This window comes from Canis lupus, chromosome 8, assembly GCF_048164855.1.
Source record: "Canis lupus baileyi chromosome 8, mCanLup2.hap1, whole genome shotgun sequence".
In the NCBI taxonomy this organism is placed as follows: domain Eukaryota; kingdom Metazoa; phylum Chordata; class Mammalia; order Carnivora; family Canidae; genus Canis; species Canis lupus.
The window spans coordinates 37,364,543-37,377,929 of record NC_132845.1 but is presented as its reverse complement, the minus strand read 5'-3'; the positions used below and the strand labels follow the sequence as shown (position 1 = coordinate 37,377,929).

Sequence of the window (13,387 nt, the reverse complement as noted above, 5' to 3'; positions counted from 1 at the left end):
CCACGAGTCACCTGCCCGTGGCAGACGGAGCACCGTAGAGCGGGAGACGGCGGCTGGTGCATGCTTACTCAGAACGGGGAGCCTGGGAGCTAAACGTGTTGGTGTGATTTCAGCATCCCCTGTGGGACGGCCCTGCCGCAAGTGCCCGCTGCGACAGCCACGGTGAGGAGGGTGAGGAGTCCAGGCGCCGTTGTGAGAAGTCCGAGCCCGCAGCCTGGGGTGTCACGTGGTGAGGGTGGGGCCTGTGGAGCCGCCCGGCTCCAATCTTAGAGGGGAAAATCGGCTCGTTGGACAATGAAACGAATCTGGGTCTGTCCTTGGGGTTAGCGGCTGGTGTCTGTGGCCGTTGGGGCTCAGCCCGGAGAGCAGCGGCCCTGGGAGGGTCGGGGCTGAGGTGCACTCTGGCCTGGGTGTGCAGCGGGGGACGTGGCCATCGGTCACCCTGAGAACCGGGGACGGGGCGGCATGCGATGGGTCCTCGCCGCCTTCCAGGAGCAGGGACGGGACGAGGGACGGGCCTCTCTTCCGGACCCTGCTGCTGTCCTGTCTGACGCACACTGTGCCATGGAGCTGCTGGATCCTAGGCCATCCTGTTTCACTGTTTAGGGACGGCCACGTGGCTCTGGGGTCCGTGGTGCTGGGCCATTTCCTGCTCCCTCCAGACGTGCGCGAGGCTCCTGGAAAATAGATGTCCCACCTGCTGAGCAGGTCCGTGCAGAGCGAGGGAGGTGCAGCCGCTCCCGCTGCCAGCAGCCCCCCAGAGGGGACAGGTCAGGGTGCTGTTCAGGCAGAAGGGGGGAGACTCCCGGTGCAAACGTGGGGATGGCTCTGGGTGACCGTCCGTGGGGTAACACCATCCTAACCGTGTCCTGTGCGGTGTGGGACGTTTACGGAGTTAAAACACGGGACACCAATGACATTGGTGTGTGAGGGAAGTGAACGGAATTAATTCTGACTCTGTGTGGCCTGGGAGAAGGGAAACGCACTTTACTTTGGTACATCGGGGTGCCTGCTGCGACCTTTACGGGAACCACTAACAGCGGAGTAACAGGGTTATTTTGTTCGAGAGAGGAGATGGAAAATAAAAGTCACCCCAAAGGAAGGCGAGAAAGAACGAAAGAGTTGGAGCAGAAAGACCCACAGAAACCAAGTTGGCGAGGTGGTGGGTGGCCCTGCCCCTTGGTCACGCGCGGTGCGGCAGGACTGGTGGCGTAATCCGAGCAGAGGGGGTCCTGCTGCACTGTGGGCCCAGCTCCTCCTCCAAGAGACCCACCGGAGTAAAAGAATTTATTCAGTTAAACGTAGAAAATAGGAAGAAAGGTGTGCAGACGGCAGCCAGAGGCGGGCAGCATCAGCATGAAGCGGGACATGTTCCCGGGTGGGTCCGTCGGGGTTTTACTCTGCCAACTTTGAAAGGTCCAGCGTGCGGAAGTTTCTTGCGGCTCCTGGGAGGTTGGCTGCGCTGGCCGTGCCCGTGTGTGTGCACACGCTCCCCGTCTTGGGTCGCGGCTGTCTTGTGGGGACGCAGTTGCCACCTGCGACCTTTGCCCTCGCGGTCGTGGCCAGCAGCCAAGACTCCACACTGGCAGCTTCGTCCCGAGGGCCGCCCCGCTGAGCAGACGTCTGAGCTGGTAACAGGTCCTCCGTCCTCCTGGCCGCTGTGCTCTGCTGCACTGGCCCCTGTCGTCTGAGCCTGGAGCCCACACGTGGCGCGCTCTGCTCGTCCTGCAGTTGCAGGAAACGCAGACACCGTGTTTGTCTTATTTTTTATTTTTATTTTTTAGATTTTATTTATTCATGAGACACACAGAGAGGCAGAGACACAGGCAGAGGCAGAAGCAGGCTCCATGCAGGGAGCCCGACATGGAACTCGATCCCGGGTCTCCAGGATCAGACCCTGGGCTGCAGGCAGCACTAAACTGCTGAGCCACCGGGGCTGCCCATAAATATAATATTTTTTTATCGAGGGCGCCTGCAGGCTCCCTAGGTAGAGCGTGCGGCCCTTGATCTCTGGCTCGTGAGTTCAGGCCCCACGTTGGGCCTAGAGCTTACTTTAAAAAATAAAAGTAAAATTTTGTGATACTTAATTTTGCTGTGGCCGGCTGCCCTCAGTTTGTCACTTTACGTCAGACATAACCTAGATGAGGAGGTGTAACCACGCGGGGCCGGGGACCAGCTGGCCGTGTCTCTGTCCACGTCCCCGTCCTTTCCTGCGGGCCTCTGGACGGCCCGTTCCTAAGCCGCTGCCCTCATTCAGCTGGAACTTGCGAGTATCCCCGGGGAGCCCTCGGCTGCAGGGTGGGTCAGGAGGCCAGGTGTGGGTGGGACAGGACCCCTGTGTGGGTGGGACCGTGGAGCTGGCGGGTAACAGTACCCTGCTGCGCCTCACTGGCTGGAATGAGGGGTCACCTGGCTGGCACTCGTCGTGCCACGCTTCCTGAGACCGTGGACGCCAAGACCCCCTGGGGGAGTTGGCCCCTCTCCAGCCGCACTGCCTGGGCCACCCCGGCCCTGCACGTTCTGCGTGATGGGCGTTCAGGATACAGAGGTGTCTGGGCCCGAGTCTTGCTTGAGCACCTTTTCCTCAGTGTGTGCATGGTTTGAATCGGGGCTTCCAGAACATTCTCTGCATCGGGTCATGGTTGTCTGTTACCTTAGAAGTAACTGGAGTCTGAGTGATGCAGTGACTCTTCCCAGGTCCTTGTGCTTGGCGCAGGCCGTTCACAATGTGACAGGTGCCCGGGTCCTGTTGGCAGCAGTGCTCTCATCACAGGTGAGGCTGGAACCCAGGTGGGTTGTGTCCCGGCCACCAGGAAGGCTTGGCAGGCCCCGTCCTGTCGTAGCCTCAGACAGCCTTGCTGTATCTGTCCCCTTCCCGAATGCCTGTATGTCACTATGTGAGCACAGTCTTTGGGTAGCGGAGGCGTCAGGGCACTCGGCAGGGACGTGGCGGTGACGGGCGGGGCGGCGCCCAGACAGCAGCACAGCCTGCAGAAGTAGAGGCACGTGGACGGAGGACGGGGCCTGGCATTTAAAGTTGTTCAGGAAGGCAGCCCTGGTGGCGCAGCAATTTAGCGCCGCCCTCAGCCCAGGGCCTGATCCTGGAGACCCGGGATCGAGTCCCACGTCGGGCTCCCTGCATGGAGCCTGCTTCTCCCTCTGCCTGTGTCTCTGCCTCTCTCTCTCTCTCTCTCTCTCTCATGAATAAATAAAATATTTTAAAAAATAAATAAAAAATAAAGTTGTTCAGGATAAGGTGGATTCATTCAGGATTTGTGCTCACAGCCGACTCTCCATCTTGATGCAAGGAAGTGAGGTGGGTTACATAGTGACCGTTTCAAGTGAAGTTCTAAATGAAAAAAAAAACTATTGGATCATTTGAGAAAAAATAAAAGAATGTATTTTGAAGGTTACGACAAGGAAGGCCTGCTTTCTAAGATAGCGGAAAATCTGAAGGAAGAGATTGGTAAGTGGTTTTGTAGATGTGAAAACCTTTGTGCGACCAAAACCAACACAAAGTCGGAAAGAAAAGTGACATTTAGGGAGAAAGTATTTTCTGCCTGTGTCACTGGCCGTTCATAGTAAGACTAGAGGTTTTGGTAAACTCTGGAAAAGCCGTGAGCCTCCCAGTGGAAAGTGGACGGAAGGGGTGAGCGGGTCCCAGGTGAGGACGGGGTGTAGATGGCCCAGATGCCAGCCTGTGGGCTCCCAGGGGCACGACGAGAACCGGGGCATGCTGTGGTGAGGCTCGGCGGCGACAGGCGGCCCCATGTCCCCCGCCCTCAGGCGCGTCCTACCCGGGTATGTGTCGGGGCTGCCACAGGCTGAGTGGCCAGCAGATTGGGGCGTCGCCCGCCGCCCAGGTAGACCTCGAAGGTACCGGGTGTGCGCCGTGATCGGGGGGCTCCATGGCTCCGCCTTCAGCCGCCACTGACGTGTGTTCCTCTTGGCAGGTGCGGGTCCTGGCGGGAGCCTGTGCATCCCTACTACGTCAGCTCCGGCTACGCCCTCGCCCCGGCCACCAGCGCCAATGACAGTGAGCAGCAGAGCCTGTCCAGTGATGCCGACAGCCTGTCCCTCACCGACAGCAGCGTGTGAGTCCCCCCTTGGGCGTGGGCCATGCCCACCGCGTCGTGTGCCCCCTGCACCCCCACCGGCATAGCCGGGCTGCATCATTAAGGATCCGGAACTTGCAGCAGCTGCTTGTCTCTGAGGCCACGGCTGCTGGCACCTTGGAACGGGGGGAGCTGTCAGGGGGCTCACCGTACAGATGGGTGGCCGAGCAGGGCGGGTGGGGCGGCCCCCGGCCAGGCCCTGCTGTGCACAGGTGCCTCGTGCTCCGTGCCTTTCTGTCGTTTGAAATTTTGTCCCTGTCACATACTCTGCGTAGGACATGGGGAGGCAAGAGCTAAGGGCACTGGTACGGCCGGTCCTGTGCAGGGATAGCGCAGGGCCGCACGTGCCCAGAGGCCGTGGGAACCATCCAGAGCCACCTGGAGCTTCGTGTCCCCCAGGGATGACAGTGCACCTAACTCTTCCATCGTCCTCTTGATGGGAAAGTACCTATTTTCTGACACTCTCCTTTGCTTTGACAGGTGGCTTTTGGGGACCCAAACGCACATCACAAGTTTGATGTAAGACACTGTGTCGTTATATCAGGGCCTTACCCAGCCAGCCTGCCAAGGTCATTCGTGGTCCTGGCTGCCCGCGAATGTCACATTCACCCCGTTTTCAGTCTGGGTGCCATCCACCATCTGACTGCCGCTGCCGGGAGGTCCCTGGCCAGGGCCCGAGCAGGTGTGCGGTGTCCCCCGACCCCCACTCCGAGACGGCAGGGGGCCGAGGGCCAGGACTGCGCAGGGGTGGGAGCAGCCGCTGTCAGCTGGCTGCCTGTGGGGCGGCGGGGGCGTGGCTTTCTTCCCCAGCCAGCTTGCTTCCTCATGGGAAAAACCGTGGACAATCAGGATTAAATAAAAAAGGAAGGGTCAAAAAAAAAAAAAAAAAAAAAAAAAAAAAAGGAAGGGTCACTAAACCTGTAGAGAAGACATCATAAAATTGTGGTCCCACTTCCTGTGGGGTTTTCACAGTCGGTGCCTCCTCTCTGCCTGTGTCCCCATGTTCTTCCCGCCGCCAGACAGGCCTTTTCCCAGCCACAGCAGTGCGCCCCCTGTCGCTGCGCATCTGGGGCACGCACCTTCTTTTCCTCTTTGGACCCAAGCTGGACCCGTCCCTTCAGATTGAACTTCTGTGTGTGGTTTTTCTCATTCGTTACCCTTTGTTCAGGTAAAATGTTGACGTGTTTAGCAACTTCTTATTTGAAATGGCTGTGTTTTCAGCAGTACCTGCCACGACCCCCACCAGCAGGTGACGGCTCGGGATTGTGCATTTGTAGCATTGGGTTTTCTCTTCCCTGAAACTGATTACTACAGTGAAAATCCATTTGTCCGCGCACTTTTTCTCGAAAAGTCTCTTAATTCTTTCACAGAAAATGACATATGGTTCCTAAATGAAAGATTTGAAGTTTCTAAAATATGGGATGCCTGGGTGGCTCAGCCATTGAGTGCCTGCCTTTGGCTTAGGGCATGACCCCAGAGTCCCGGGATCGAGTCCCACATCGGGCTCCCCTCAGGGAGCCTGCTTCTCCCTCTGCTTGTGTCTCTGCCTCTCTTTGTGTGTCTCTCGTGCATAAATAAATAAAATCTTTAAAAAACAAAATAAAATAAAATAAAATAAAATTTTATTTTATTTATTTTTTTAAATTTTTATTTATCTATGATAGTAGGCAGAGGGAGAAGCAGGCTCCATGCACTGGGAGCCCGATGTGGGACTCGATCCCGGGTCTCCAGGATCGCGCCCTGGGCCAAAGGCAGGTGCTAAACCGCTGTGCCACACAGGGATCCCAAAATAAAATTTTAAAAATATTTTTTTCCTGATAACTCTATCTTGGTTTACACTAAGATTCAGAAATACAGGCATAGTTGATTTGGAATGTAAAATATTTGAATATATATCAAGCAAAAAGTAGGATTGTGGGTTTCATCTAAATTATCTTGTAGCGGGCACAGCTGCCCTCAGCATGCCAACCACACAGTAGAGACGGTGGCTCACTGCACTTTGTGCACGGGTGTCTAAGGACAGTGTCTAATCCACAGAGGCATGTGGAATGTTTAAATTCCTGGTCAAAGCATATGAGAAACAAAAATTTGGTGGCCCTGGACACTGGAATGGAACTCCAGGGGCATGTAAAGATGTTTTAAATGCATTTGACTCACCTGTTCCTTGACATCTGCCCCCTTGGGTGCCCCTGCCAGGCTGCTGAGCCAGTCACATTGCACACCAGCTGGTGCCCTGACAGCCAGGGACACTGAGGCAGTGACAGGAGAGACAGGCTGTCCTGGATTCTTCCTCCCTTGCTCTGGCCCAAAGTACACCCTCCCCCTGGATGGAACCCCTGAGACATGTGATTTTAGGGGGAGAACATTACTTTCCTGCCTGCCGACACAGCCACTGAGCTGCTGGGTGTGAGGCGGGGCCAGGACATCCTGGGCACCTTGGGCGGCAGGTGGCAGCTTTACTAGGTTGCACAGCAGTTAATGAGGTGAGGTCAGAATTGTGGCTGCGTGGTTGACCCCTGCTGTCAAGTGAGAGCAGCACTGTTGCCCAGCCGCCACCCTGGGGCCGTGCTTGGGAGGGAGGCCGGGTCGCAGATCTTGACTGCAGCCCCTGGGGAACACGGAGGCCGAGGCCTTCCAACAGCCAGACGACCTAGACGAATCCGTTCCCGCCGTCAGAGCTGGGAGCCCACCTGGGAGTCCTTGGGTGAGGAGGAGACGGGCCTGGGAAAGCCACTGACCAGGCGTCTTCCTCTGGCGGGCGTTGTCCGTCCTGTTGGCTCCTGTGAACCGCTGAGCTTCCAGAGGCCCTTCACGTAGCAGGGGAGCACGGGGAGTTCCAGGGATGGCGCATGTGCAGCGGGGCGTTCAGCCCGGAGTGAGTGCACAGTCGTGGTAAAGACAATACAGAACTTGATTCCTGTGTTCGTGATGATCTTCGAAAGGGCTCATCACTGAAACACGTGTCCGGGCAACAGATTTGTGCACAGGGAGGTTATGCTCATTCAGCAGTTCACCGTGGAAGGTAGCAGAGCAAGTCAGAACCTTGGAAATCTCTTCCAACGGGGTCTGTCGTTTGGGGGCCCCTGTTCCTGGCCCCCTTAGAGCGCCCCTCCCGGGTAGGCACGCAGCAGCCCATCTGGGCAGTAAAGCACAGATTGCTGCACGTTTTCGGCAAAGAACTGGTAGTAAACATTGTGGTTTCGTGCCCAGGTACGGTCTCTGTCCTGTATCCCTCCCCCGCCTTAAAAACGGGGGCGCCTGGGGGCTCAGCGGCAAGCATCTGCCTTCAGCTCAGGATGTGATCCCGGGGTCCTGGGGTTGAGCCCCAAGTCGGGTTCTGTGCTAAAGGATTCTGTCTATCCCTCTGCCCCTCCTCCCACTGACGTGTGACTCGTGCTCTCTCTCTCAAATAAATCTTTAAAAAATAAATATTTTAAACAAATGGAAAAACCGTTTTTCGCTGTGAAGCTGTAGAAAACAGCCGACTCTACTCCAGGTTGAGCCAGCACAGCAGAGTCGTGTTGAGCTATTCTGTTTGCACTCACGCCAGGCTCGCTCTCTCCTGGACAGGGATGGAATCCCACCGTACAGGATCCGCAAGCAGCACCGCCGGGAGATGCAGGAGAGCGTCCAGGTCAACGGGCGGGTGCCTCTACCTCACATTCCTGTAAGTTCCGGCTGTGCAGCCCTCCTTCCCATGTGAGCCCTCCAGCCCTCTCACACCAGGCCCATCCCTGCTCCTACTCCGCCTGGCTTCCTGTGAGCTCAGCTCACGTCTAGGCACAGCCTGCAGTCATGCGGGTGGCCCGTAGACCCAGCCTGTCCAGTCCCTTCAGGAGCGGGAGGGCCGGCCACGGCACCTGCCGGGCAGTCTGGCCCCATTCTGGTAAGTGAGGTGCTTCTCCTCGAGGCAAGAGAGCGGCTGTGAGCCTGTCGCCGGCCCCTGCCTGGGCCTCCTGACTGCGGCTCCGTTGATACCCGGCGCCCCCGGGCCTGGCCACGTTACTGTGGCACTTTCCGTGGGAGCTGCCTCGGCTTCACCCCTTAGGGTGACAACACCAAGGTGCCAGGGGTGCTCCCGACCGTGGGCGCTGGGGGCTGCCCAAAGCGGGCCGGGCAGCCTGTCTACCTGCAGAGTTGCTCTGCTCACGTTGGCGCCCTGGCTGGACACGAGGGACTTCTCAGGGCAGAGGAGGAGGGCTCGCTCGCCGCCTCGGGTAGCCGCCCATTCGCGGTCTGTGCAGGAAGAGCGCGTGCGTGCAGGGTCAGCGCACGCCCATCCTCAGCCAGGGTCCCTTGGTTCGAGGGACCTTTGAGCTCCTTCAGATCACTTTAGTTTTGAAGCAAGAAGAGAGGTAGGTGATGGTGAGAACAAAGGATGTGGCTTTGTTCTGACTTCTGAGAAGAGGACCGCCCGGCATTTTGTCGCCTCCCAGCTGACTCGGCACGGCCCAGGCACTGACGTGTCTGCTGGGAGAGGAGCGGAAGACGCTGTGGGGAGCATGGGTGCGTGCATGTGCTTGCACGTGTGTGTGTGCACCAGCGGCCTCTGAGGGAGCCCCAGGCAGGTGCCTGCTTTGCTCTGCAGACATGTAGACTAAGAGCTGGGTCTGGGCAGGGGGAGCAGGAGGGGAGCCAAGTCCCCCAGAGGAAGGGGGTGAGAGGACACAGGAGCCACGTGGAGGCTCCCCTCCCCGCAGACCCAGGCTGCTGGGCGTCAGAGTCCGTGGCGATGCAGGAGAAATCTGTGCCTGTCTGCTGGCGAAACCAAGGTGGAGCGTGCAGAGGAACGGGGCACTGACGCCCCCCGGAGTAGCCCCTGGGCAGTACCTGCTCCCGGTGGGAACCAGCGACTTCGTGTGGTCCGTCAGATGGGTGCTGCCTGTGGGGGCCGTGGGGGCTGCAGGGATGTCCCCAGGACAGTAGCCCAGGGTGAGGGCCATCCTACACAGGAACTGGCTTCCAGTTTTCTGGAGTCACCGGGGAGACAGGAGTCAGAGAAACAGCCCAGCTCAGTACTTCAGGCCTCAGTGGGAGAGGAGGTCCGGCGGCCTGCGTCAGGAGGGCCCCTGGTAGGATGCCTGCCCTGCTCTGGTGACGGGACATCGAGGAAGCAACTTGCTCTCAATTTGGGAAATGTTCTTGCTGGAGCTCTTGCAACGTTTCTGCAACAACTTCTTTTTTTCTATTTACATTTTTTTTTTCAGGGCAGCCCGGGTGGCTCAGCAGTTTAGTGCCGCCTTTGGCCCGGGGCCTGACCCTGGAGTCCTGGGATTGAGTCCTGAGTTGGGCTCCCTGCATGGAGCCTGCTTCTCCCTCTGCCTGTGTCTCTGTGCCTCTCTCTCTCTCTCTCTCTCTCTCTCTCCCATAAATAAATAAAATCTTAAAAAATTTTTTTCACACTTTTATGTCCTATTTTTATTTTTAAGAGAAAGTCACATAATTTATAGTGGTGAAAAGAGAACACCAGATAATTCCAGAAATGTTGTTTCATGTTTAAGAGTAAAAGCAAATTGAACTCCAATTAAAAAAAAAAAGAGAGAGAAAACATAAAACTCAGCAAAACCTTAGCATCTTGGGGGGAACATTCTTTCTGATTTTGTGATTTACAGAAAGGCACAGAGAGACATCTTATTTTATACACTTAACAATTTTTTTAAAATTTTTATTTATTTATGATAGTCACAGAGAGAGAGAGAGAGAGAGAGAGAGAGAGGCAGAGACATAGGCAGAGGGAGAAGCAGGCTCTATGCACTGGGAGCCTGACGTGGGACTCGATCCCAGGTCTCCAGGATCGCGCCCTGGGCCAAAGGCAGGCGCCAAATCGCTGCGCCACCCAGGTATCCCCCACTTAACAAGTTTTTAAAAGGAAATTTCAAAAGATAAGCGCAAGATTCCACTCCAAAGGAAGGTGCCTGAGGACCAAGGATGAAGATTTCTTAGAGGAGTCTAAAAGAGATGAGTGTTTCCACTGTCAAACCTCCTCACTCTCATTAAATAACTGAGTTGATAAAAGGAAAAGGATCTGTGAGATTTTTCTCTGGAGACATGTTGAACACTGAGACACCGGACCCCCATCTCCACCCCAAAAGGGGATTTAGGGATGCTAATTTGTAATCCTCCTTTTTTAACATACATTATTTTTTTAAAATTTAAATTCCATTTACCAACGTATAGTATAACCCCCAGTGCTCATCCCGTCACCCAGTCACCCACCCCCTGCCCGCCTCCCCTTCTGCAACCCTTTGTGTGTTTCCCAGAGTTAGGAGTCTCTCGTGGTTTATCTCCCTCTAGTTTTTCCCACTCAGTTTCCCTCCTTTCCGCTATAATCCCTTTCACTATTTCTTATATTCCCCATATGATATGAGTGAGACCATATGATGTTTGTCCTTCTCCGCCTGACTTATTTCACTCAGCATAATACCCTCCAGGTTCATCCACATTGAAGCAAATGGTGGGTTATTTGTTGTTTCTGATGGCTGAGGAATATTCCATTGTATACGTAGACCACAGCTTCTTTATCCATCATCTGTCGATGGACACCGAGGCTCCTTCCACAGTGTGGCTATTGTGGACACTGATGCTATAAACATCGGGGTGCTGGTGTCCTGGCGTTTCATTCCATCTGTATCTTTGGGGTGAATCCCCAGCAGTGCAATTGCTGGGTCTTAGGGCAGGTCTATTTTTAACACTTTGAGGAGCCTCCACAGAGTTTTCCAGAGTGGCTGCACCAGTTCACATTCCCACTAACAGTGCAGGAGGGGTCCCCTTTCTCCACATCCTCTCCAACATTTGTGTTTTCCTGCCTTGTTAATTTTCCCCATTCTCACTGGTGTGAGGTGGGATCTCATTGTGGTTTTGATTTGTATTTCCCTGATGGCCAGTGATGCGGAGCTTGTTCTCACGTGCTTGTTGGCCATGTCTAGGTCTTCCTCTGGGAGATTTCTGTTTGTGTCTTTGGCCCACTTTATGATTGGATTGTTTGTTTCTTTGCTGTTGAGTTTAATGACTTCTTTATAGATCTTGGCTACTAGCCCTTTATCTGATACGTCATTTGCAAATACCTTCTCCCATTCTGTAGGTTGTCTTTGAGTTTTGTTGAGTGTTTCTTTTGCTGTGCAGAAGCTTCTTATCATGATGAAGCCCCAATAGTTCATTTTTGCTTTTGTTTCCCTTGCTCTCATGGGTGTATCTTGCGAGAAGTTGCTGTGGCCAAGTTCAAAAAGGGTGTTGCCTGTGTTCTCCTCTAGGATTTTGATGGATTCTTGTCTCACACTTAGATCTTTCATCCATTTTGAGTTTATTGTTGTGTCTGGTGTAAGAGAGTGGTCTAGTTTCATTCTTCTGCACATGGCTGTCCAGTGTTCCCAGCACCATTTATTGATGAGACGGTCCTTTTTCCAGCGGATAGTCTCTCCTGTTTTGTTGAATATTAGTTGACCATAGAGTTGATGGCCCGTGTCTGGGTTCTCTATTCTGTTCCATTGATCTGTGTGTCTATTTTTGTGCCAGGACCACACTTTCTTGATTCTCTTCTTAAAAAGATTGATTGATTGATTTCAGAGAGGGAGAGAGCACAAGCAGGGGGAGCAGCAGAGGAGGAGGGAGACACAGGCTCCCCACTGAGCAGGGAGCCCAGTGTGAGGCTGGATCCCAGGACCCCAGGATCATACTTGACCCGAAGGCAGATGCTTAACCCACTGAGCCACCCAGGCATCCCTCAAAAACAATTTTTGATTCAATAAGTTAACCAGAGTGAGTGTTCATTAAAACCAGAATAGAAAATGAGAGGTTGAATACAGACCTGGAAAGGCTTCTCAGAATATGGCATGGGGAGAATCAGGAAGAGTCAAGAACAACAGGTGTCAGTGGGGGAATGTTCCAGAATGGAGGAAGGCAAGGAGTCTTCAGGTTTTGGAAGGTCCTGGCCAAGTCAGCATGAAGGTAGAGCCAAGAAAGGCAGTGGCATGGCAGGGAGAGCCTGGCCTTCCTGTGAGGCATGGACGGTGCTGCGGCCCCACAGGCTTCCTGCCTCGGTTGACCAGCCCCTGGAGGGTGGCTAAGAGCATTGGCAGGCACTGTGCCGAGCATTGGGCCTGGCCCTCAGTGACCATTCAGTGAGAGCAGGAGGTCCTGTGTGTCCTGAGAGAAGCCGGTGTTGCCTTCGGGGGAAGGTCAAATGAGCCCCTGCTCCATGTGCTGTTCACGCATCCACAAGATCAGCCCAGACTGGTCGACGGCCAGGCCAGGGGGGTCAGTGCAGACGGGGAGCCAGAGGTCAGCCAGAGGTCCTCACCCGCCTGGGCTTTGTTTCTGGGGTCCAGCGTGACAAGAAGCTCTCGATCGTGTACTTACCTGGGGTGTGAGGAGCTTCTTGGCCTCTGCAGGGCCACAGCCGCGTCCGTTGTTTGACGGTCAGCCGTGGGCGGCAGAGGGCAGGACAGAGAGGGTGGGGGCCGCAGGAGCAGGAGCTCTGGATTCAGCCTTGAGAGAGCAGAGGCCCTCAGAGCAGCACGTTGTTCGGGGCAGTGGTTGGGCAGGTGAAGGGACTCCAGGTGTCCCTTGTGGACGCCCGCGGACATTAATCAGGAGACACCTGGCCCAGGCGGAGTCGGGGGCCCAGGCGGGGGAGCTCTGGTGCCCAATGGCAGGAACTATCACCTGCAGACGCTGCAGGAGCAGCGTCAGCGGCAAGGGTCCCGAGCCACAGGGAAGGATGTGGCTGCATGTCCTGCCTGTTGGCCATGGAGAAGCCCCCATCACCCCATCACCCTGGACACCCGTGTGCGGGCTTCCATGCACAGCAGCCCCTCCCAACTTCCTCCCCTGCTCCGCAAAATAATGGCTTTTGTTTGTGGGAGTGGTTTGCGACTTTTTTACAGATTGCTTAGCCCATAGATTTGCTTTCCCGAAGAAAGCCATCTTTCCTGGTAAAATAACTGATTTTTATTTTTAAGGGTAACATTTTTTTTTTTTTAACACTTTATTTATTCATGAGAGACACAGAGAGAGAGGCAGAGACACAGGCAGAGGGAGAAGCAGGCTCCATGAAGGGAGCCCGACGTGGGACTCAATCCCAGGACCCCAGGATCAGGCCCTGGGCTGAAGGCGGTGGTAAACCGCTGAGCCCCCCGCACTGCCCCAAGGGTAACATTTCTTACTCAGCCACCCAGACAGAGGTGTTCCCCATCGTAGCCAAGGCTGTGGGGTGCTGTGGCTGGGATGGTCTTCTGTGGTGGGGACACTGGCCTGCACCCAGAGCCTGTACACAT

The 13,387-nt window shown here is 55.2% G+C and overlaps 1 protein-coding gene across 7 annotated transcripts in view; it reads left to right on the top strand.

Annotated features, from left to right (window-relative positions):
• AXIN1 (axin 1) overlaps window positions 1-13,387 on the top strand; it is a 62,919-nt gene that overhangs the window by 34,694 nt on the left and 14,838 nt on the right. For 4 of the 7 annotated variants that reach the window (XM_072835014.1, XM_072835017.1, XM_072835012.1 and 1 more), the window contains exons 3-5: window positions 3,954-4,094; window positions 4,596-4,634; window positions 7,686-7,782. In XM_072835014.1, the coding sequence (XP_072691115.1) occupies window positions 3,954-4,094; window positions 4,596-4,634; window positions 7,686-7,782 (277 nt within the window). The remainder of the gene's footprint in view (window positions 1-3,953; window positions 4,095-4,595; window positions 4,635-7,685; window positions 7,783-13,387) is intronic. The other 3 variants (XM_072835018.1, XM_072835016.1, XM_072835019.1) reach the window with 2 other exon arrangements.